At 46.2% G+C, this 25,611-nt stretch overlaps 1 protein-coding gene across 6 annotated transcripts in view; it reads left to right on the forward strand.

Moving 5' to 3' along the window:
• The window catches only part of NSMAF (neutral sphingomyelinase activation associated factor), a 65,194-nt gene continuing 42,046 nt past the window's right edge, over positions 2,464-25,611 (forward strand). The window contains exons 1-4 of one of the 6 annotated variants that reach the window (XM_021089345.1): positions 2,487-2,559; positions 6,732-7,908; positions 20,949-21,038; positions 25,496-25,574. In XM_021089345.1, coding sequence (XP_020945004.1) covers positions 7,850-7,908; positions 20,949-21,038; positions 25,496-25,574 — 228 coding nt within the window. In that variant the 5' untranslated portion in view covers positions 2,487-2,559; positions 6,732-7,849. Of the gene's footprint in view, positions 2,560-3,778; positions 3,868-6,731; positions 7,909-9,434; positions 9,879-16,644; positions 17,116-20,948; positions 21,039-25,495; positions 25,575-25,611 lie in introns of those variants that run through there. The other 5 variants (XM_005663082.3, XM_021089346.1, XM_013996749.2 and 2 more) reach the window with 5 other exon arrangements.

Consider the following 25,611-nt stretch of genomic DNA (forward strand, 5'->3'; position numbering starts at 1 on the left):
CTGATGAGACATAACTGGGAGTCTTAAGCGTTTTCAGGCAGTGCTTTTGGTTGTCTGGCAAGGGAAACAAACAAAGCTAACTGCCTCTCCTCCTCACTTCTGCTCAGAACCAAGGTCGATGGTGGTGACGAAGCAGCGATCTTGTGACCAAAAGACCACAAGACAAGAGAAAAGGCATGGGACAAATAAGCTCCTCAAACAGCGCCAATGAGAAGATGAGCTCCAGCCACTGACTGAGTTTTCTGTTAAAGTAGAACAAAACATAACCGAGTGTAATTTTAAAAAGTGTGCTATTTAGCATGTTGATTGAGCCTCCTAAGTCTCACCCTCCTGCAGTGAGGGGCAATGTGGAAATGAAGACCAGCAAGTCACTCTTTCCGGCTCCCAGAAGGTTCCAACCCAATGGGGAGACAGACCTGCAAAGTGTCAGGGGAATGGGATTCCTGCCAAAGTCCCGTCGGACTGTGAGGTCTGTCAAGTCACGACCTAGCGCCACCAACCTTTCTGCCTTCTACTGTGAGAAAGAAACGTTCTGGAGTTCCCGTCACAGCTCAGTGGTTAACAAATCCGACTAGGAACCATGAGGTTGTGGGTTTGATCCCTGGCCTTGCTCAGTGGGTTAAGGATCTGGTGTTGCTATGAGCTGGGGTGTAGGTTGCAGAGGTGGCTCAGATCCCATGTTGCTGTGGCTGTGGTGTAGGCCAGCGGCTATAGCTCCGATTAGACCCCTAGCCTGGGAACCTCCATGTGCCTTGGATGCGGCCCTAGAAAAAGAAAAAAAAAAAAAAAAAAAAAAAAAGAAAAGAAAAGAAAAGAAACGTTCTGAGGGAACGGGTATGAGTCGAACTCCCCGTGAACATCAGGGAAGACCACAGAGTCTAGAAGTGGTAGGATTGCAACGGGGAGAAGTGGTGGGAGAAAGTAAACAGGGGTCATAGGTGGAGAGAACAGAGGCTCAGAGACCTAAGGAAGGAATCGTAGCATACACAGGAGAAAGCTGATGTCCGGGCCTCTGTGAAACAGTGTACATCACCACTTCTGACTCAATAAATAGTTAAGTATTTATGCTTTCATAAGGTTGTTTTTTTTTTTTTTCTTTCTTTCTTTTTGGCCACTCCTGTGACATGTGGAAGTTCCTGAGCCAGGGATCGAACCTGAGTCACAGCAGGACCCGAGCCACAGCTGTGACAACACTGCATCCTTAGCCCACTGTGCTACAGGGAACTCCCTTTCAGAAGCTTTTAAAAAATAGCTTAACCAGGAGTTTCCTTCGTTGCTCAGCAGTTAATGAATCCGATCAGTAACCATGAGGTTGCAGGCACGATCCCTGGCCTTGATTAGTGGGTTAAAGATCTGGCGTTGCTGTGAGCTGTGGTATAGGTCAAGATGTGGCTTGGACCCCATATTGCTGTAGCTGTGGGGTAGGCTGGCAGCTGCACCTCCAATTTGACCCCTAGCCTGGGAACCTCCATATGCCAAGGGTAGGGCCCTAAAAAAGCAAAAAACACAAAAAAACTTAACCAGACATTTTTCAAAACACACACTCATAAAAAATATTTATTTTACAAACAGAATACAGTCAAAGCAATATTTTTGTTTCCTCAGATGGCATCCTGCAAAGGAAAGGCACAGAAATTTTCCTAGCTTCAGCTGCAAGCAAAAGCAGCTTTTTAAACCTGATGAGTACAAAGCTCTTGGAAGTTTTTAGATCTTAGTGAAGTGAAAATAAAAACATTACCGAGAGCTCAAAAATATGTTTGCCATCGCAAAATAGCTTCGAGTGGAAATTGTTTCAAGAAAGCTCCTAGTTTTATGAGGATGAAAAATGGGGAGCAGAGGATGTGAGGTCTCCTGCGATGCTTAATCATCTCCATCTAAGGCAGGTGTTAGTACCTCAGACTAACATGGTTAACAAGGCAAGGCCAAGGAAACACGGGCTCGACTTTCTTCAGCCTTATTGGAAGTCCAGTGTTCTGACTCAAACTTCTGTCTCCTGAGGGGCATAGGTTTCAAAGCAACCTCTCATTCATCCTCCACTGAAAGCTTCTCCTTGGCTGTGTACCCTGAGATTTTTCCTCCTGTCTTCCCTGGAAGTTAGCTGCGTAATAAAACCAAGGAAATTCGCTGCTCAATTTAATTCACGCACACCCAGAAGATGGTACCCTCCCCCAGCCGCACCCACTGGCACCAGTGGGAAGGACCCACACAGTGGGCACAGGGAGCAGAAGGAAGCAGCGGGCAGGGAGCCGCCGCCTGGTTCAGTCGCTCAAGATGGCTGTTCTCTTGCTCTGCGTCCAGCCCTGCCTGCCCAGCACTGCCCACCTGCACCCCATTCACAGGCTGACCTTCCTACACGCCTGCTCAGCCCAGCTGCTGCTTGTTCTATCAAAGGGGAGTGAGGAGCGAGACCCTCGCTGGTTTCCCTGGGAACTAACAAGCCCACCTGACCCATTCTCCCTATAAGAACTGGCAACCTCTTCCCGCAAGTGAAGTTTGTCTCTGCGTCCTGCTCCTGATGCCACGCACGCTGGGGTGCCCTGCGGGCTCTGCTTCAGACGGGTAAGCCCCCCTCCCTGGCCCCCTGAACCTCCGACGTCTCCCTTGGCAGATGTTGGCCTCTGTCTCCGGGCCTGAGCTGGGCAAGCAGGGCCTTGGAGGGGCAGCCAGGATGCCCGGGCCACTCCCGTGGACACTGCGATGTGGGGAAACACAGGCCAGGCGTGGAAAGGCTTGAGGAGCCATCCACTAGCACATGGGGCCCGAAGTCCGCCTCGAGAGAGCTTTGACTGGGCTGTGTATCTGAGGTTTCCCTTCATGCCTTCCCCGTGGGCAGGCACCAGATAAAGCCCTAGAATTTGCTATTCTGTGTAATACACACACACACACAGACACGGAAAACAGTAACCCCACCCCCACCGCTCCCACCGAAATGGTACTGGTGGGAATGATCCGTGCAACGAAGACAGAGGATCAGCGTGAAGAAGTCAGAGAAACCAACCCAGGAGGTGGAGGAAGAGGGAGAAGCAAGGCAGGAAAGCCCAAGACGTGGTCTCGGAGGGAGGCGAGGGGGGAGCCCTGCCTGGGAGCTGCCTCCAAAGCCACGTACGCCTGGGCCGAATTCTGAGCGTCCAGAGGGCTGAAGGCCAGACAGTGACCAGTGGACATGGCGACCTGAGGAGCATCACAGTGGAAACAATCCCAGGTGGGGTGGGTTGATGGCCACGCAGGGCAAGGAAATGGGGATGCGTGGGAGGCAGACGACCCCAGTTTTGCTAAAAATGGGGAGCTGGAGGGAGATTTGGCGATAAAGGAAACATCTTTTGAAAACTTTATGTTTGGATAAGAATGATTCCAGTGAGGGAGAAATAAGACAGGAGAGAGAAAGGATAATTACAAAGGAGAAGCCGTTGAGGAGAAAGAGAAGCCGGTCTTTGGGAACAAGTATATATACAGTTAGGAATACCAGGGGTGGGGACCCTGAGCAGGTGCTGCTAAGCTAGGGGGCTTGAAGGGAAGGGTGGGGGACGAAGAAGTTCTCACTTCAGTCTTCCCTCCTTCTCCCCAAACACAAACTCTGGAACAGCAGAAACATCCCCATATGAGCTGTTATTCGAGAAGATGCTTCTGAGCTCATTTCTTCCCCTTCTCTCATCAGAGATGAGGCTGGGAAGTGAAAAATGGCACGAATTGGATCACTGTAAGTGCCGTGTGTCTGCTGGCTGGCAGTTAACGTCCCACGGGCCAGATGACAGAAACCTAGCCTTCCTGGTGAATACCTTTCAGAAGAGTGGCTTGAGTCCTTGAGAGAGGAACTCTTGGGTTGCAGAAGATGCAAACGCATCTCGAGGGTACAGAGAAGTCACAGCTGTAAGTCCTTCGTGAAACGCCCAACGTGTCAGGTGTTGGCTGTAACTGAATTGCTGGGCAGCCCAGAGCTTTCTCAGGCACTTTAAGGGGGGGGCTGAGGTCTGCTAGGGATGAGACCCTGAGCAGTCAGGAGTGATGCTAGTGTTTGTTTAAGCCTTGGGGCTGAGGGTCTGTGGCTTTCCTAGGCCAAGGCTGAGCCTAGTTGAGAAGCAGGCTCGAAAGGTGTCTGGCTCCCTTTTGGTCAGGGAGAGGCTCTTGGTCTCCAACAGCCAGGATCACATCACTTATCACTTAATGTTTAAAAACTTGGATGCTTGTTTTCTTGCCTTATTCCATCTAAACTGCGTTATTCTGAACTTGCAACATCTATTGCAGTACTTCTCATAAAGTTGCCATATTGAACTTCTTGGCAAATTTGAGTTCATGATGTATGGGTTCATGTTTTGGCTATTGGACCACATCACAATTTCCTATAGGAAACATCTCCATCTCTTCACAGGTGTTGGTTCTGTGTAACGCATGGTCATATGAAATAGACTCAATCCCTGTCCCAGGGCACCTGTGCACCTTTATTCATTCCAAAAACATTGTAACAGTGCCCACGTGATGCAGGTCATTTTTTCCCACATACTTAGCTGAAATACACATTGACCTTGAAGCTTTAAAAACATAACCCTGCAGAAACTGGCCTGCAAGTTATGTGGTGTCAGCATATATACAACTTAGAGTTATTTAAGAATCCCTTAGAGTTCTGTTGTGGCAGCAGATTAAGGACACGATGCTGTATCCATGAGGATGTGGGTTCAATCCCTTGTCCTTGATCAGTGGATTAATAATCTGGCGTCCCCTCAAGCTGAGGCGTAGGTCTCAGATGTGGTTAGGAGGCGGTTTTGCTGTGGCTGTGGAGTCGTCCCCAGGGGCTGCGATTTGACCCCTGCCCAGGAACTTCCATAGCCTTCAGGTGTGGCCCTAAGAAGACTCCCTCCAAGGTAAACAACAGGCTAACCTTGAGGCTATACAAAGAAACTGCCCTTCACACGCACTAGGGTAGCAATAACCAAAAAGTCAGATCCCTGTGCCGGGGGTGTGGCCTCTTTTAAAACAAAACAAAAAAAACCACATAAGCATAGCCGAGGATGTGAAGAATGTGGAATCCTCCTACACTGCTGGTAGAAATATAAAATGGTGCAGCCACTTTGGAAAACACTTGGAAGTTTCTCAGATGTCTTAAATGGAGCGGAATTGCTGAGTCATATAGTAACTTGGATATGTAGTCAACAGACATGAAAACATAGTGTCTATACGAAAACTTGGACATGAACGTTCATAGTCATATTTGTAATAACCAGATGGTGTAAACACCTGCGAAGTTCATCAGCTGCTGAATAGATGAACAGAATGGTGTATCCCTACAACGGGATGTTACTCAGCCATAAAAAAGAATTAAGAATTCTTATGTGAAGACCAGGCTGACTGCGTGGTGGGTGTTGAGCGAAAAAAACCAAGCTGAAGATGGGGGAGAAGGAAGGGTTTTATAATTACTCTCGGTGGGTAAGGAAACCACTTGGGATGCTTCCAAAGCCCTGTCTCTGCAACAAGGAAATTGTGGAGGTCTTATGCTGCGGGTTCATGCATATTCATGAGAGGGCTTGGGCAGGAGGCAGAGTCCAAACTTTAATTGATGTCATGAGGGTCAGAAAAGGTCAACATCATTATCACTGAGATTCCAGTAGATCTGGCGGTTGAGTGTGGAGGGGGGATTGAAATTCTGCAAAACCCCCTCAAGAGGGTGCTTTAGGCTAGTCTTCACCGCTGAAATGGAACTGGGGGTCTTCACAATTGATTTGTCCCCTTTGCCTATCCTTGTTTCTCTTGCCTGATATGAGAACAAAACGACAAAGTTAAGATCATTATTACTGAGACCTGCTCCAGGACAAGCCTTGAGGCCAGGCTTAGATCACAAAATGGCTTAAGCCCAAGGTGGCTTCCCTTATGTCCAGATAGCCATCCCTGGCTCCTTTCTGCCCCACCCCACCCCCAAGTCAGGGATGGCCCTTGAAAACACTGTATACTAAAAGAAGCCAGACATAAAAGGCTGGGTAATCTCGGGGTTGCATTTATATGCAATGTCCAAATAGGCCAATTCTTAGGGACAGAGTTGATTGGTGCTTGCTGGAATTGGGGGGCTTGTATGGATAACTGAAGAGTATTGGGGTGTGGGTGGGACTGGTATCTAAAGGCTAGGGGTTTCTTTAAGTCATCAACTAAAAAAAAAACCTGAAAGTTGAGAGTGAAGTTTTATTTGAGGGGAAATTGGGCCTTAAGCCTGGGAGACCACTCGAAGAGGCGACGTGGGGGTGCTGGAATCTTTGAGTTTCCCAACAAAGTGAAGGGTAGGAACAAAGTTTTACAGGTAATCAGATTTACAGAATGATTTATAGAAAACCAGTTTCTGTGGGAAGACATAAAGGTGTGGGCTTACTGGACTCACTCTTTTGATAATGCCTCTCAGCTGTGGGCCAGTCTTTGTTTCTTGCCTGAGTTCCCTCAGGGCTCGCTGGCCCACCTTTGGGAGTGCCTGTTCTCTGAGATGACAAATCTTTTTGTCCACTAACTATAGCCCAGGAGGCAGTGTTTCAGATAGCTCTGAAATACTCCCCTGGAGGAAACGGGGACTATTGTCGTAAAGGGGAAGGGGCCTGCAGCTATGCACACATTTTATGAAGTTTGCTGCTGGTTTCATGAAGGCGGCTAATAGCCGCAGACCTCAGTCATCATTGAAGGATTTAGTGTTTTTCTAGATATGAGATGCAAGAGTTGGGCTCATAAATCTTATAAAAATATCTGAAGACCTGTTCTTCCAGTTTTCCCAGAGCACAGAGTGCCTCACTCCTGGTCTCCAGGCTGAGCTCCATTCCAGGTGCGGTGGGTTGGCAGCTGCAGTGCCTCATGTTTTACTCCGTGTAGAGGCTGATGGCAAGTTCCAAACTTCAGGTGATGCAAATATTTCAGACTGCTGTGGAGCCAAAGGTCTTGTGCCTGAAGCACAGTGAGACCACTCAACTGAAATGTCAGAGTTTGGAGCAGAGAAAGATTTACTGTGGGACCAACCAAAGAGGACGGGTAGCTGGGTGACTCCTGCTCCGAAAACTCCAACTCCTGGCTGGACTTCAGGGAAGAGTTTTTAACAGGCAGAATTTGGGGTGAAGGGTGTGTGACTTTATTGTGATTGGTTGGTGTTCCAGAATCTTGTACACAGCCTGAAGTTACCACCTTCCACGTGGCCGGGGGTCCTTAACTCCTGCAGAAGAGCTCAGAGCCATGAATGTGTGTCCCTTGACCTAGAACTTTGTAGATAGACCAGTGTTTGACCCCTTTCCCTTTGTGTCTGCATTCTCTCACTACCCAGGTTAGTAACCTTTGGAATTCAGGGCAGGCCTAGGAGACTAAAGCCTTTTTCTTCAAACAAGAAACAGGAGCTGCTGAAAGGCCTCTGTGCCCAGGAAGCCCTCCACTGCCCCTCCCCCCCACCCTCCCAACTCCTGCTGGGTTTGAGCTGCAGAGAGATGTCCACACCTGTAATGATCCTAACACCTAGTGAACGGTATGCTTTAGATAGGTGAATTGTTGGGCATGTGAGTTATATCTCACATGTTAAAAACAGTCATGTGACTAATTACCAAGAGATTCTAGACCCAAATGTTGTTCGGAGCTCCTGTGGCCGACGCATTGGCAGTTTACGGGCAAGCTTCCATCTTCAGCTGTAAAATACAGAACTGGGGCGGCGGAGGCTTCAGGGGTGAGGACTGGCCCTCCTGGGTCCCCGTGCGCCCCTCCTCCGGCCTGAGTCACGGCGCCGAGTCCCCACGCGGAGAGGATGCTGCGCTGAGCGCGGCCGACGCCGGACGCCAGGCCGCAGGCGCGCTCCCTGGGCCAGGCCGCCCGCGCCCTCCTCGCAGCGGCGCAGCCGAGCCCGCCCTCCATGGCGTTCATCCGGAAGAAGCAGCGGGAGCGGCAGCTGCAGCTGTACTCCAGGGAGAGGTGAGTGCCCAGCGCGGGGCTGGGGCTCGAGCCGGGCCGATCCCGCGGCGGAGCCGGGCAGCCACGCGGGAGCCGGCGGCTGGGCTGGCTCACCCGGAAGCGGCCGCTCGGGCCCCCGCGGGAGTGGCGGGCTGGGTTCAGCGGGCTGGACGTTCCCGGGTTGGATCGCAGCTCCCGGCCTCGGGCGGCCCAGCGCGAACCGGCGACCACCCGTCCGCGGCGTGGCGGCTGCTGCGCGGTCACCGCGCCTTTTTACTGCCAACCTCAGCCCTAAAGCAAGTGCCCCACGGGGGCGGGAGAGCGCCTCCAGGAAGGCCCCTTTGGAGAAAAGCCACGGGCCAGCTCCCCATACGCTTTGTACTGAGCGCTGGACCTTATCCTGAGTGTACTGGAGGGGAGCTATGCTTCCTGGTCGCTGAGACCCCTGCCGTCTTTATTCCCGGCTTCCCCCCAGGACTTGGGGTCCCCCCTAGCCCTGGGCAGAGGCTAAAACGGGAGAAAGAAGTTCGGGTTCAGTTACTGATCCTCAGTCCCCAAGGAAAGTCCCTCATCTGATGCCCACCTCTGCTGTCATTGTACTTAAAGGTCTGTCTAGTGACTGAACCTGCTGGTCTTAGGGTCTGCGGCCCCAAAGGAAAGGCAGTGCGTCAGTCAGTGCTTTGTTTTGGTTGTGGGAGCCAGTAATCTCGGAGCGCGAGCTGGTCACGTTGTGTGATCAGAGGAGACCGACACAGGAGATCCTGCCGAACATGCAAGTGTAGTCTTTCAGACTTGTGTGATCCTAAAGCAGCTACACTTCTGTAGAGGTGACTGGACCCCCCGGGCAAACTTTATATCCTTTTCTAATCTCGAACGTTGGTTTCTGCCGGAATAGCCATAGTTCGACAGTTCATTTCCTGCTGTAGAGAAGAAGATATACCAAAAAAAGTATCTTGGAAAAGGCTTTCAAGAATGATTTTGGTGGCGGGATTAGCTTTTATCTACAAAAAGCCTTGTTTATTAACAATTGGACCCTAAATAAAGTAACTCACTTGTAGAAGCTGTTTGTAATGCTTGTTTCATGAGGAAAGAGCTTGAATAGTTTCTTTGTTCAATGCCACAAAACATTAAGACTTGGTATTCTGTATTAAATAGATGAATGTTCAAAGTGACATTGTAAGAACTTTGAAACTCTTGAATTGCCATCATGTTCTATGATCTAAGTGTCATTTGTAACAACTCTATGGCCTCTTTGATTTGGGAAAGCTGTTTTCTTTCCATCTGCCAATTATCTTCACTGCAGTCATTTGTGTTTAATTTGGTTTGCTTGTTCAGCTCTGCAGTTTCCCACAAATAGTAAAGTCTGCACTTGAACTTCTGCGTAGAATCTGCTTTGTTGGTCTCCATTGACAACGCACCGGGACAGGCTAGCAGCACTCGGTGGTGACTAGTTCTCAAAACCAAAATCCATATTCATCAGTTAGGAGGCAGCAACTAACTTTCTGAGCATCGGAAATCAAAAAAGGTGCCACATGTTTTATTTTTCTTTGAATCCCCCTGCTGGCTGCCCACATTCTTTGATGCTTTGCAACCTCGGGTTGGTGGACGCATCGGAATGGTGTCTATACGGCAGAGATGGAATGACAGGAATCTTTCACAATCAAGCAGAATCTTTCTGAATCTTAGAATTCTTTCTGAAAGTCAAGAATATTTTAAACCAACTTTATTGAACCCCAGATTTACTGTTGCAGCACAGATGTTTTCTAGCTTATCTCTTTGAGGCAATAAACGTCATTTAGCAAAATGATAGAGGTCACTGACTGCCCGTCTGCCCAAGAGAACTGTTACTTTCCTGGGAACTGTGTCGGAGGTCACCCAGGAACAGCCTCACCTCTTCAGAGTTGCAAGTTCATTCGTCCTGCTCACTCTGCTTGAGAGATTTTTAGATTCTACCATGATCAAATAATGACCCCAGCAAGGAACAACTTGAGGTTGGCATTTATTTCTCAATGTTAAGTTGAGGCTGGTACTCTGAGAGCAGGTGATATTTCTACAGAAGTAGAAGCATAGAGAGACTGTTGGGAGATTCTTACGTTGATGGCTTAGGTCAAGGTGGTAGCAGAAGAAATGGAGAGAACTGGGTGGATTTTAGATCTTCTTAGGTAGAATTGATAGGTCTTGGTGGGGTGGACTATGTGTGGGAGGCATAGAAAGAATCGCAGCTAGAGCTGTCATGTAAAATCCAGGATTTCCAGTTATACTTTCAGATGAACACTGAATAGTATTTTAGTATAAATATCCCGTGTGATATTTGGTACATATTCTAAACCAAAAAAAATCTTTTTATCTGAACTTCCAGTTTAACTAGATGTCTTGTATTTTGACTTGCTAAACATAGGGCTTCAGGTTTGAACAATCATATGGTGGTATCACTTATTGGTGATGCTATAAAGAAACACTCGGGTTAATTTTCAGTATTAGAGAACCAAGAGATACTTAGCTCTTCAGATTAAGTACACCAGTATCCTGGTCAAGACTGAGACGGAAGGAACCATATTGATCTTACTGTTCTGCAATGTTCTGTGCAAGGAAGTGTTAATGAAGAAAAGTGCAAAGATTAAAAAGGCAATTCACACCACCTCCTCTAGGAGGGTTGGGAATGGCAGACGTGTGTGGTCGGTTCGCATGTGACGGCATTCTACAGGCTGCTGCAACTGAAGATATTTCTATTTTAAGATTTAGAAGTGAGCTGTTAAACATCTTCATGTCTAGCAGTGGGGCGATAGGTCTCCAGCTCGTTCTTGAGTGAACAAATTGAGATCCTTTGAGGCATGTCCCTCCTGGGAGAGTGTTTTCTCTCGTGTCATAGAACAGAGGGCCTGAGGCTTGTAAGCTGTCATTCCAAGATAAAACATGGTCGTGAATTCTGTATTGGCTCCAGTATTACATTAATAGTTCTGCAGGCATTTCTGACTTAAACTTTGCTTCACATATTCCACGTGTGTGTAATTCTCTTGGTCATGCCGATGTTAAGTTTCTCGGCTGATGTTAAATGTCTTTTACTTAATACGTTTATTTAGTCCATTGATTCTGTATTTGTACTAAAAAGTACTGGGATGGCGAAGTGGTTTGTTTTACTCTAGTTTAATCTTTAAGACCTAATAATCCTATTCTTTTAATGTCTCTAAGGCATACCTCAGGTGTTGACAATGGAGATAAACTGCTGAGTCAGCTCTCAATTAGGAATGCTAATGTGTTGAGAAATCTACATAACTGATATAAACAAATAGGATTTATTGTTCTTACATAGAAAACTGTGAAAGAGGAAATAAGAGTTCAAGGTTTTTTGAATAACTTAGAATTTACACTGGCTTTACCCAAAATGCATGACTAACCTATCACCGTATTCCTTTGTTGCGGTCTTAAATTAACTTCTTGCAAAAGGGCTGACATTTAAGAAGACACTAGAATCTACTCATAGATGGATTTTGGGTGTTTGCTGTCTGATTTTTTTTCTAATGTGATATAAAATGGACATGGTATTTAATGAACTCATCACTTGGTTTTTCCTAAATACTGTTGTGATTTCATCTTTTACTCGTCACATATTTAACATTTCCAACTCATAGATTTTGAAAATTGCCTTGTTAAATTTTTTTCACCTGTGTTCAGTGAATAAAGTCTGTATAGTACTAATACTTTGGGAGTTCCCTTCATGGCTCAGCAGTTAACGAACCCGACTAGGATCCATTAGGACTCGGGTTCAATCCCTGGCCTTGCTCAGTGGGTTAAGGATCCAGCATTGCCAAGAGCTGTGGTGTAGGTCGAAGACAAATCTTGGATCCTTCCTGCATTGCTGTGGCTGTGGTGTAGGCGGTGGCTGTAGCTCTGATTCCACTCCTAGTCTGGGAACCTCCATAAGCCACAGCCACACCCCTAAAAAGCAAAGGAAAAAAATATAGATACAATATTCTGTGTGTATCTGTTACATTAAGCTTGTTAACTGATTTGTTTGTTTTTTTAAAAAGGCCCCACCTGGGACATATGGAGGTTCCCATGCTAGGGGGCAAGTCTGAGCTATAGCTGCTGGCCTTCGCCACAGCGTGTAGGATCCAAGTCCCATCTGTGACCTGCAAGCCCCAACGCTAGATCCTTAACCCACTGATCGAGGCCAGGGATCGAACCTGTGCCCTCATGGATCACAGTCAGGTTTGTTACTGCTGATCCACAACAGGAACTCCTGTTTAGGTTTTTTATTTAATGACATTTTTTGTGAGAGAGGCTTCATGATGCTAATTTCATCTTGTTTTCATCAATTTTCTGCTACTATTTTCAGGGGATGTTATTAAGTCTATTTAAGCTTAGAATTGATAGCTTCTGGAGTTCCCGTCATGGCGCAGTGGTTACGAATCGACTAGACCATGAGTTGTTCGTCCTGCCTTGCTAGTGGTAACGATCCGCGTTGCGTACTGGTGTAGTTGCAGACCGGCTCGATCCGCGTTGCTGTGCTCTGCATAGCCGTGCTACAGCTCGATTCACCCTGCTGAACCTCATATGCGTAGCGCCAAGAAATACAACAACAAAAAAAAAAAAAAAAAAAAAAATAGCTAAGAAGCAAATCAAACCTTTCATCAATGATGATTTTTTTCTATTTTGCTATTTAGTTTTCTCTCAGTAGTTTGCATTATATAGAATTTTTCTTTTACTTCCACCTTTTCTGTGTCCTTATATCTTAGGCATATTTCTTACATACAGCTTATAATGGACTTTTTATTTTTTAATTTTGGCTTTTTCAGGCAGTGCCTGTGTCGTATGGAAGTTCCCAGGCTAGGGGTTGAATCGGAGCTGTAGCCACCAGCCTACACCACAGCCACAGCAACTCCAGATCCAAACCCCATCTGTGGACCTACACCAGAGCTTATGGCAATGCAGGATCCTTTAACCCACTGAGTGTGACTAGGGATCAAATCAGTGTCCTCATGGATACTAGTCGGGTTTGTTACTGCTGAGCCATGATGGAAACTCCCCCAATTATTATATTTTAAATTTCTGGTTTTATTTGGGTCACTTGCAACTTCCCAGTCATTTTTTTTAAAAAGCCTGTATGTTTGTACCTTTTTGCCCCCCCCCCCCTTTTTTTGGGGGGCCATGCACATGGCATGAGGAAGTTCCTGGGCCAGGGAGCAAACCTGAACCACAGCAGTGGCAGTGCTGATCCTTAGCCTACTGAGCCACCAAGGAACTCCTCTTTGTTGTTGTTGTTGTTGTTTTGCATTTTAGGAACACATTCACGGCATATGGAGGTTCCCAGGCTAAGGGGGGTCAAATCAGAGCTGCAGCTGCCAGCCTATACCACAGCCACAGCAACACGGGATCTGAGCCATGTCTGTGACCTACACCACAGTTCATGGCAACACCAGATCCTTAACCCACTGAGAGAGGCCAGGGATTGAACCCGAAACCTCATGGATCCTAGTCGGGTTTCTTAACCACTGAGCCGTGAAGGGGAACTCCTCTTTGTTGTACTTTTGACATCCTTCTGTTTCTTTAACCTTTGTAATGAGCAGATAACAAAGTAAATTCTCTGTAGCCGTTTTTACAGGTTTGATGAGCAATTTGCTGTGTGTACACTGACCTGCTCTCAGTACTTTCTTGCTTGCTTTATGATCTTTGATCGTGGCCTCCTTGGAGATATTTTTCAGAATTCTTGGAGGCCTGGGTTTACAATGTATTCTTCCAGAAAGTGTTTGCATGTCTACCTGGGGTGTTGGAGACTGATTTGTCTTGCGTTTTATTGGGCTGAATAGGTAGTGTGAGTTCTAGCCCCAAGTGTATGTATGTAAGGCAGGCTTGTGGCTTCAGGTTCTAAAGGACACTTGTTTTGGAGTTTCTGTTTTTGTGGCTCAGGGGTAATGAACCCGACTAGTATCCATGAGGATGTGGTTCGATCCCTGGCCCCACTTAGTGGGTTAAGGCTCCCACATTGCTGTGGCTGTGGTGTAGGCCAGCAGCTATAGCTCCAATTCAATACCTAGCCTGGAAACTTCCATATGCTGCGGGTGTGGCCCTAAAAAGATATAAATAAAATAAAGGACACTTGTTTTGCCCTCAGCCCAGGGCCAAGGTCCTGCTGTGTCCCTCTGGGGAAGGCAGGGTGGGTGTTTTTGTTTTCTACCCTCCAAGAGTCACTGGGGGACCCTGGCTCTCCTCCCCCCTCCCCCACCCTCCATGGTGGCCCCTCTGCTAAACTGGGAAACTGCTCCGTGTCTAAGACTTGCCCTTGCTTTTCCATCGCGTCAGCCAGTATTTAAAGTGTTTAGTAATTCAGCAATCTTAGAGGATCTGTATGGAAACTGTTTTTGGACAGCTAACCTGCCGTAATACATAATCCATTCCGTGAAGTGGAATCCCTGCTGCTTTCTTTAAGCTGAGGTTTATTTAATCTGTAAACCCACTGATTGAGAAAGGACTTTTGAGGTAATCTATATTTCCACCCTTCACTTTATAGTTGGAGGCCTGAGGAAAGTCCAATAGCCCAGATTGGGCTGCTCGAAGGCCAGAGCAGGGTTCTCGGATCCAGTCCAGGCCCTTTGCAGCCTCAGCACTGCTGCTTCCACTTTAAATCCTAGGGTGATACGTATTCTTACGGGAGCTCTGAAACTGAGTGATTCAGGAATGCTCCAGGTTTCCCTGGACATTTGAACCTTGTTACTCTGTGGTCCCTGGGCTTCGCTTCAGCCCTGCCTGGGAACTTGTTTGAAAATGCAGAATCCCAGGCTCCTTCCAGGTCTGCAGCATCAGATTCTGCCTTTTAACAGGAACGTTGGATGATTCAGGCTTGAGAAGCACTGTCATAGATAACACTAATTAAGGCTTCATCTAGATTATTATTTCTTTAAACTATCTTCCACCTTTTTTTTTTTTTTTTTTTGGCTTTTTAGGGCCGCACTCATGGCATATGGAGGTTTCCTAGGCTAGTGGTCAATTTGGAGCTACAGCTGCTGGCCTGTGCCTCAGCTGCACCAGATCCAAGCTGCATCTGTGACCTACACCACAGCTCACAGCAATGCCAGATCCTTAACCCACTGAGCGAGGCCAGGGATCAAACCTGCAACCTCATGGTTCCTAGTGAGATTCATTTCCACTATGCCACAGTGGGAAGTTCCCCACCTTTATCTTCTTGATGGGCTAGAGAAGGCTCCATCTCTCTTAGGGCTGTGGCCCTTGGTGAGGATATGGAAGGGCTTAGGTGATACCTTTGCCATTTGTTCTCACAGGCAGTCGAGACTTAGGAACACTGGCTTCGTGGAGGGTGTCAATGAAAGGGCTCTTGACTTCTTGAAATGTCTTGGCCAGGAAATCACTGCATCTCCCATAGTCAGAGGGGAAAGTTGTTACACTGGAGGACGAGGACCTTGAAATGTTGTTCAGGGGAGGAGGGGCCAGTCATTTACCTGAGAAAACAATTGGCTCAGAGACTAGAAATAACATGTAGTCACGCAGATGTGTCTGTGCAAGTGCATAGAGCGTGGGTAATGTCAAATTGGGTGCTGAACGGGATTGATGGTGTCTTGGGTGTCACTGAAGCTTGTTAGGAGCTCAAGACTGGACTCAGTGCTGGAAGGCTGCAGACCTACTCAGATGGAAGAGCCCATTAGGAGGTGAGGCAGTGGACTCTGAATATCAGGCTCTGCATCTGCAGGGAATCCATGAGCCAGATGGAAAAACCCGGACAGTTTGGAAAGAGGAACAGAGAAGAGAATCACGCTCACTTCTTACAGGCCACCTCAGTGGGTGGAAAAATGGCAGCTGTATACCTGATGTAGCTTGAAAACAGGACATGGCAATTCAGAACATGACCTGGCGTCACCAGTGCTTGATGAGATCAAATTACCCTTCTTGAGTTCCCTTATTGAAGTTTTAAAATATCTTAAGGCAGAGAGGTGGAGAACTTGATACGATTCTGAATATGAAAGAGATTAATTAACCACACAGCAATGATGGAGGCTTTCAGAAAAGGCAATAATATCAAGTGTTTTATTGCTGAAGCCCAAGGGGACTAAGAAGGATTCTGTCCTGCAAGGAATCTAAGGTTTTCGAAGGCATGTATTTAAGTTTCAAGAAAGGACAGTTCTGAAAAGATGGTTGACTCAGGAAGTGTGTTAGACTGTTAAAAATGTAAGTCAAAACATCCAATCCAAATGGCCTTTGAAGTGTTACAGAAAATCAGACAAGCAAACGTGGACCGATGTACAGGTAATGTTCCTCTGAGCTTATAATTAAAAATCAATAGGGCAACAGCCAAGGACAGATTAAGAGGATGTCACAGTCCTTAAGTCAGCATCAAGAAAGTTAGCACCCTAGATGAGTGGTGGCTTTAAAAAGCTACAGATATTTTTTTAAAAAAGGCTTTTTTTGGAGTTCCCCTGTGGCTCAACAGGTTAAGGATCTGGCATTGCCACTGCTGTGCATGGGTTCCATCCCTGGCCTGGGAACTTCCATATAATGCAGATGCAGCCAAAAAAATTTTTTTTTCCAAAAGTTTGTCTTCGTAGCCCCCACCCCCCCGTGCCACAGCATATGGAGGCTTCCAGGTGAGGGGTTAGAATTGGAGCTGTAGCCATTGGCCTACGCCTCAGTCATGCCAGATCTGAGCTGTGTCTGTGACCTACACCACAGCTCATGGAAATGCCAGATCCTTAACCTCACTGATCAAGGCCAGGGATCGAACCTGCATCCTCATAGATGCTAGTCAGATTTGTTTCCAGTGAGCCATGATGGGAACTCCCCCCAAAAAGTTTTTGCTTTCTTTTAAATACTTCTAAAGTTGTGTTTAAAACCAGGCTGCTGCCTGGGTCCTAGCCCAGTAGTGTAAAATCGATAAGAGAAAGTGGCTCTGATTTTGTATGGTTAATGATGCCATCAGAGTGAAAGGGACAGGCTAGTCTCTCCAAAGATGGGTGCGGGTGCAAAAGGCACCTGTGTGCGAGGTCTCCTGGCATGAACTCCTAGGAGAGTTTGAGTCTGGAACCAGGTGGCATACTTCAGTGGTCTAGGGACTTTGAACCATAACGGAAGAGCATAGTGCATACATAGGTTTAGTGCTAATTCTAGGTCAGGCAGATGATTTAAATCATTGAAAGAGGAAGTTGTCACCAGTCTCTAGAAGGAATTCATTTTGAAGTCCCTCTAATGCCGACCTTACCTCTTTGGACAGCGTTCCAACTGGTAGGTTAGGAAATGCAGTAGATTTGGTTCAGCTGAACTTTGGCAGAGAATAATTGTTTTTGTGATGTCTTAATGGCAGAATTGAGGAGAAATTGATGTTCGTAAGAGTTGGGTGGAGTAAGGTTGATTTGACTGTTCTGAGGTTGCTGTCAATGTATGACTGGGGGAGCTTTCTGCCAGGGTCACAGGACTGTGTTCTTGGCCTTGTCTGTTCAACGTTTTCTTAACCTCACTCCTTGTTTCAGAGGCCATTTTAAGAACTTACGATGATGCCTGATTTATAAACTCTCTAGGTGTAGTGCGGGGGGCAGCCTGGCTTATCCTAAGGGGAGTGTTGGGTTATTCAGATAGAGATGCAAACAGGTGATGCCCTTTCCTCTGCCACGTGTGCATCTCGAAGGTGCCCCGCCGCCCTCCCGTGTCTCCATCCTCCTCAGTCCAGGGAAGCCTGGTTCACATCTGCACCCCGGAGAAGGGATGGACTAGCTCGTCGCCTGGCTCCGCTCTCTGGGTCATTGTTGAGTGGCTGTGAGTTCGGGGTCACTCGGGGGCCGCCCGGAGGAACTTGTTTCTGTCGTTGGTTCGCGTTGAACAGTATGCTTTCAAGTTTAGGTGACAGCAGGATGGGGAAGCACCTGTTTTAGGAAAGTTAAATCGAGGAGGGAATCACTTTATCTCAGGAGAATGCCCCTACACCTCTGTAAAGATGGGTTTAGCTGAGGAATGCGCGGGAGCAGGGCCGAGAGTCTCCTCAAGAAATAACTCGCACACTCTGGTATAACGCTAGTGAGTGAGATAATCAGATTATAGACGTGTTTAAGTATCTTGAAAGCGTGGAACCTTTTGCTCCATAGGATACTGAGACTTTATTGTAACAATTTTTACTTATAAAAATTTTAAAACAGGTATAACTGAACACTTCAGTGAAAAGAAAAAAGTTTCTTAATCCTTTGGCTTTGAATAGTTGGTTATATCTATATCATGTCAAAGATCCATTGATAGAAGTTTATTTCTGAGCTTTCCATTCCATTGGTCTTATGTCTGTCTTTATGCTGTGCTAATACTGTGATTGCAGTATCTTTTTGAGGCTCGGAGCTGTCAGGCTTCCAGCTTTCTCTTTCTCTGTTTTGGGTATCTGATTCCATGTGGACTTTAGGATTTTTTTTTTTTTTTTTTTGCTTTTTTGGCCTTTTCTAGGGCCACTCCCACGGCATATGGAGGTTCCCAGGCTAGAGGTCTAATCAGAGCCATAGCCACCGGCCTATGCCAGAGCCACAGCCACACAGGATCCGAGCCGTGTCTGCGGCCCACACCATAGCTCACAGCAACGCCAGACCCTTAACCCACTGAGCAAGGCCAGGGATCGAACCCACAACCTCATGGTTCCTAGTCAGATTCGTTAACCACTGCGCCATGCCAGGAACTCCAACTTTAGGATTTTTTTCCTATTTCTACAATAAATGCCTAGTGAGATTTTGGTAGGGATTACATTGAACCTGTAGATCACTTTGGGTGGTATGGACATTGTAAGAATATTAAAGATAGGATTATATTTTAATAACTATATGGAAGACCTGGTTGTTTATGAAGGCTGCTTGTGTTTCACAGCAATAAAAGTATGCCTTTGTCATGTTGACAGATAGTTACTTTACTCCTAGGAGGAGGAGTGTGGAGATGGGAGGAAGGGTTGCCCAGCTCCAGCCCAAGCAAAGGGTTTCAGCTTATTAAGAGCGAAAAGTAAGGGGCAGGGTACTTAGTAAGCATCTCTCTGACTTACACCTTCTTAGAAATCATCTGCTGCATCATCAAAGGACTGTTTCTCGCAGTCCTAACCCTTGTGATTGTATTGAAATTCAGAGTAAGTATTAATCATGAGTGTTTTATGTTGAGCTCTGGCAGTTTAGCCTGTGACTAATTCTTGTTCCTGGAATTTAAAATGTAGAACAGGCCAATAAGAGTTGCCTATTGTGGGAGTTCCTGTTGTGGCTCAGTGGGTTAAGAACCCAGCTAGTGTCCATGAGGATGTGGGTTCCATCCCTGGCCTCACTCTGGGGTTAGGATCCAGCGTTGCCACGAGCTGTGGTATAGGCTGGCAGGTGCGGCTTGGATCCCACGTGGCTGTGGCCGGTGGCGGTAGCTCTGATTCAACCCCCAGTCTGGGAACCTCCATATGTCGTGGGCACAGCCCCCCCCCAAAAACTCAGAAGAAGTGTTGCCTATTATGATAAAGCTGGTTCCTGTTGTCATTCTATGGGTTTTCTTTCTGTTGATTCAATTTTAAGTGAACTGTATCTTATTTCACAGATAGAACTTCTTCCTTGTTAAGGATATAGTCTTCTGACCTTTGCTTCTGACCTTTGCATTGTCTCAGGTCCTTCCGGTTGTGTTCTGCTTGTTTGGTCTTTTTTCCTTCGTGTGAGAGGCTGGTGATCTTGGTGTCTGTTCATCTTCAGGTGTGAAGCGTGTGAGTCTGTGTCACTGTGGGCAGCCTTTCCTGCTGAGCCTCCCCGCGGGATAATGTAGGAGGTTCTTTGAAATGCTAGCATCCCTAGGTCTTTCTCTAGGGCTGTTGCGTTTTTTCCAGAAATAATCCACCAGGCTGATGCTTGGAGTGTTAGATGACTTCCTGCTTTCTGCTTAATCACCTGCTTTTCATGCCATAGCCCTGCTAGCCACCGCCTTGGGGTCTAGTTTGGAGCCTCTCATTTAATTTCTGTATTGAAATAGTGTGGGGAGAAGCAGCCGGGAGGAATCTGACCACTGGCCTCATTCAGACTTTCAGCCACACCCCAGCCCTGTCCCTGTCCTCTTGGTACGTGATGTTGGTGCCCTGCCCTCTTGGTCGTGGAGCTTCCTGGAAGTCCCGGGGCTCAGCAGGTTTTCTCCTGACTGGTACCTTCTGGGGCATCTGCTGTTCCTCCTGTGTCTGCTTGCCATTTCTCACAAATTTGATAGCTGTTTATGTCCTTCCAGTTTTTTTTTTAGTTGGTGGGTTTTGCTACTTAGAAAATACTTGTTTCCATTTCAGTGTTGTTTCTGAAGGGAGCAGAAATAAACATGTTCCTTCTGCTGTGTTTAGTCGAGATCCCTTCCTCCAGTACAGCAGAACTTCAAGACCCATTACAAGTGCCACGTGAAACGCTTTGTGAAAATGTTTCCCCGTGATGCTGGATGTGCCTGTGCCGTGGATGTTTCCTGGTCCTTACCCCCAGACGAGCAAAACAGCTGTTCTTTGCCATGTATTTGTTTCTGTGGCCATGCAACTAAATTGATACTTTTTGTGTTTAAAAAAAAAAAAAAGTTTAAAAAGGGGGGAAAAAAAACTTCTATTTTTGTTTTTAAAAGGTTAAAGCATTGAAAACTTTATTTCGGGCTCATTCAGTTCATGTAACCTATTTTTATCTTCAAAACACCCACTGTGTACAAAGCATTTAGATGGGGGAATAGCTGAAGATCTGCCTGGCAGAGGCATCTGGTCTAGTGAGAGTAGCAAGAGAAACTCACCCGACCTTGGACCGGGTGTGTGGTGGGAAAGCCAGGTGTGAAATCCTAGGAAACAAAGGATGGAAAGAAACCCCATAGGTGGGAGAGCTCTGGGCTTCGTTTGAGCAAGAGTCAGTCTCATTTCATGAAATTTGGAGTTTAAGGGAGTAGTGAACCCACCTGGTAAACAATTGATTTATGTTTTGGCATATCTGGGCACATCTCTCTGGATGAGTACCTGACACATAAGTATGTGTTGATTTAATGGTTAGAAATTTGGGAACACATGTGAAACATTCTGCTTTCTTGTATTTAAAACCTCATGTTGGTTTGTCTTTTTCCAAATTCAGGTTTTCCTTGCTCCTGCTTAACTTGGAGGAATACTACTTTGAACAGCACTCAGCTAATCATATTCAACACAAGGGCAGTCAGAGTGAAAGGTAAGGGAGTTGGTGGGGTCTCTGGACTTACTGACTTTGCTATTGGATATTTTAACTTTTTTATTTTACTTTTTTTTGTTTTTTTGTTTTTGCTATTTTAGGGCCATGCCTGTGGTATGTGGAGGTTCCCAGGCCTAGTGGTCTAATTGGAGCTACATCTGCTGGCCTACACCATAGCCACAGCAACGCTGGATCTGAGCCATGTCTACAACCTACACCACAGCTCATGGCAACACCGGATCCTTAACCCACTGAGCGAGGCCAGGGATTGAACCTGCATCCTCATGGATCCTAGTTGGGTTTGATATTGATACCCTGTCTGATATATTTAAAATGAAATGTATGATCATATAGATTTTTTCCCCTTTTGTATTGGGAAAGTAATGAGAAGAAAGGGGTTTCTGTCTTGCTGTCATAACTTCCAATTTTTTTCAAAACTAAGCGTGTACTAATTCTTAGGTGACAGGTGTCTAGTATCTTAAATCAGCTGGGTAGGACTCTGATTTTATGCCATGGATTTTCTTCTTGCATCCCTTTCGTATTTATACTTAGTCATTTGGATGATTATTGTTATAAAGTAATATTATCAGCTTGCATGGTATAAAAATCAGTCCTTTGAAGGAAACAATTTGATTTGAGCTAGAAGAGAGCAAAATCAGTCCTGTTTGTATTTTAACTACGACTTATTGTAAACAGTTCTATTTCTTTGGTCATACTTGTTGAAAGCTGTCAGCAAAAGTATCTAATGGAGAGGTTTTTTTGGGTTTAAAATGTCAACCTTGAATTAACCAACGTAAGCCTGTCTCAGCAAAAATGTATCTAGTATTCATTTCCTTTGGTGTGTCACCTAACCACTGCTACAGCTTAGAACATGATTTGATATTAGATAAACTTTTTTTTCTTTTTAGGGCTGCACCCATGGCATATTGAGGTTCCCAGGCTAGGGGGAGTCGAATCAGAGCTGTAGCTACTGACCTACACCACAGCCACGGCGATGTGTGGTCCAGGCCATGTCTTCGAACTACATCACAGCTCACAGCAACACCAGATCCTTAACCCACTGAGCAAGCTTAGGGATCGAACCCTCATCCTCAACAGCCACAATGTGGGGTTCTTAACCCACTGAGCCACAGTGGGATCTCCCTCCTTATGCTTTTTTAAGAGAAGGTATTTTGGAAGTTTCCTTGTGGCATAGCAGGTTAAAGATCAGCATTGTTACTACAGTGTCTTGGGTCACTGCTGTGGCACGGTTTACTCCCCGGCCCTAGAACTTCCGTAGGCTGCAAACAAGGCCAAGAAAAGTGTTTGGTAGCTCTGCCCTCTAAAAAGGCCTAGAGACAAGTCGGTAGCAATTGCCACCCTGAGCACCACTACCTGCTCAGAGGAATCAGGCTTTTTGGGGAGGTGCTGAGTGTGAGTTGGGTCGGGAGGTGTATGAGGTGAGTCTGGAACTTCATGTCATACTGACCAGTCAGGAAAGTATAAAACATGACCACACACAGAATGAAAAGGGCATGTGGCCACTCCGGAGATTTGGGCAAAAAATGAGACCGATCGAACATCAAAAAAGAATGAATCAAGCATTTTTCCTTCTTTCCTTGGACAGATTGTCCTTCAGGGTAACCAGATGGCAAGTAAGGAAAGCTGCTCTTAGATGACAATTCTAGGTGACAAACACAGGGTGAAGCAACTTTCAGTCCCTCATGGATGATGGGTCTGCCTCAAGGGCTGGCAGACTACAATCTCATCTGGCCTGTCCTTTGTTTTTTGTGAAGAGAGTGGTGTTGGAGCACAGCCACACCCACTTGTTGACATTTTGTGAGGTTGCTTTCCTGCTACAACAGGATCGAATGGTTGTCAGAGACCACGATGTCCACAAAGTTGAAAATATTTACTCTCTGGCTCTTTATAGAAGTTTACCAACCCGTGACCTGGACAGGAGCTTTGGTGTCTGCTAAGCCAGCAGGTGTAAAGCTGATGATTCTGTATATTCTGTATAAGGAGGGACCCCCGGGGTCTCCCCATAGGAGGGCAGCAGAGGTGCGCTGCCTCTGACATATTCTCATCAGAAAAATCAACCCAGGATCTGGTCAGGTCTTTTCACCTTAGCGATCTCGTAAAGGAAATGGGATGGAGGAAAACCACAGGGAGGCATTTATCAGAGTGCATCGGGTGGGAGAATGAAGATGCTTCAGCTTGAGAAGGAAGACCTATCAAATGAAGTGTGGTATGGACTTTGGTTTCAATTTGAGCAAACCAACCCTAGAGAGACATGTAGGAAATAGAAAAATTTGAACAATGGCTGTATATTGATAACATTAAGGAATTTTTGTAGATGTGATTATGGTAGGTCATTTGTTGAAAAGAGATGCATGTTGAAGTAGGACCAGATGGAAGTACATGATGTCCAGGATTTTCCCTAAAACCCAGCGCGATTCTGGGGTGTTGGTCACAAAAGAAGAATGACTACATGCGAACAATTGTTTGCAATTGTGATTGATACTTGGGAGTTTTCTATCTGTATTTAAGTTTCCATAAAAGTACCTAATTATTATTAGGTAACTGGATCTGTTAGGAACATGGAAAAAAGATAAAATCAACATTTAAAAGATCCTGGAGTTCCCGTAGTGGTGCAGTGGTTAACGAATCCAACTAGGAACCATGAGGTTTCAGGTTTGATCCCTGGCCTTGCTCAGTGGGTTAAGGATCCAGCGTTGCCGTGAGCTGTGGTGGAGGTCACAGACATGGCTCGGATCCCACATGGCTGTGGCTCTGGCGTAGGCCCGCAGCTGCAGCTCCAATTCGACCCCTAGCCTGGGAACCTCCATGTGCCGCGGGAGCAGCCCTAGAAAAGGCAAAAAGACACACACACAAAAAAATCCTTTTGAGGGAGTTCCCATTGTGGCTCAGCAGGTTAAGGATCCAGTATAGCCTGCACACAGATGTAGGTTCGGTCCCTGGCCTCACTCAGTGGGTGAAGGATCCAGCATTGCCACGAGCTGTGGGGTAGGTCGCAGATGCATGCGGCTCAGATCCCACATGGCTGTGGCTGTGGCGTAGGTCCACAGCTGCAGCTCCAATTCCACCCCTAGCCTGGGAACTTCTCTATTCTCCAGGTCCAGCTATAAAAGGGAAAAAAAAGTAATAAAACGTTAAGTAAACCCCAGTGGTAGTAATTACTTTGGTCCTGACTGTTGAATAATTTCATACAGATTAAATATACTGAACATATTGCAACAGCAATTATATTTTTTAAATCCAAATACTTAAAACGTTTAATAATCCTAAAAAAGATAAAGATCCTCTGAGGAAGACTTGCAGACCACATTGTCACCTTCGGTGTGACGTGCCTTCCCATCCCCTCGTTGCGCGTGGACGTGCACAGAGGTGGGCCTTAATCCTGTGGTCCAGGAAGGGGGTGAGATTCCTCTGGAAGAGGAGGACTTGACCGGCAAAGGGGCACAGGGCCAGAGAGCAGGTAGGACTTGCTAGAGTAGAAGAAAATCATTGCTTCAGGGAAGAGGCCCCTGGGATGGGCAGAGTAAGGACACGGGGCAGCAGCGAGAGAAATCGCCCCAGGGTCTACAGGTGGTTTTCAGAAACATGAGATCCTTGGAGTTCTGTACTTGTAGACAAAATGTGCCTTGGAAACTCATCGTAGGGCAACTTTTTTATAAGGTAATGTTTCAGCATTCCTTAACCTGTGTTCTGAAGACATAGTTATTGCCTTGGTTTGATGGTTGATAGAAGTCATCCCGTCAATACAAGACAAGATGTATCGATGTTTATTAGCTTCAGGCATGGGGTGCACACTGGCCTGTAACGCGCTCAGGCAGCCCCCTCCACTGCCCCAGAACTTACTGGAGAGCCCCGTAAACGTCCCAGGAAAGGAGGATAACTGATCGATGTGACGTGACAGCAGTAGGCAGATCTTTAGACTTGCTTAGTATCCGAGAAGTAGTTTTCCCCTGAATTCCTACATACCCCAGACTCAGCCGGTAAAAGCATTTTATCTGCTAAATTCCAACTTATTTTTCCACAATGATTAGAAAAATCCCTTCTCTAATCATTTTTAGATATTTAGTGTTGCCTTCTGAAGGGCTCTTTAAGATGAAATTAAAAGTCAAAAGAATTGACCACAGACAGGCTGGAATCGATGTTTAAGGATCAGAAAATTGTTTCGCTTTCAGAGCAGTTCTGAGGACCAAATGTAGTAGCAGAAATAAAACACACGGGACAGTGCTCAGCCAGTGAAACCATGTTGCAACACACGCAGATTCTTTAACCTCTAGGGAGGTGGAGATAGTTGGAAAATACAGTAAAACAATTTTCCTTTTCATACCCGTTTCTTTGATCTTTTATTAGTTGATGCTTTAATCATCTGCATTCTAGTTAAAATGTATTATTCTTTTGTGACTTTTATATTTGTTAATAACTCTTTGAACTTTCATCTCTAGGAAAATCAGAGGCTCCTTAAAAATATGTTCAAAGTCAGTGATTTTTGAACCGGATGCAATATCCCAGCCCATAATTAAGGTAAATGCATTTTCAATGCGAAAAGAAACAGCCCTAC

Source organism: Sus scrofa, chromosome 4, assembly GCF_000003025.6.
Source record: "Sus scrofa isolate TJ Tabasco breed Duroc chromosome 4, Sscrofa11.1, whole genome shotgun sequence".
NCBI classification, from domain to species: domain Eukaryota; kingdom Metazoa; phylum Chordata; class Mammalia; order Artiodactyla; family Suidae; genus Sus; species Sus scrofa.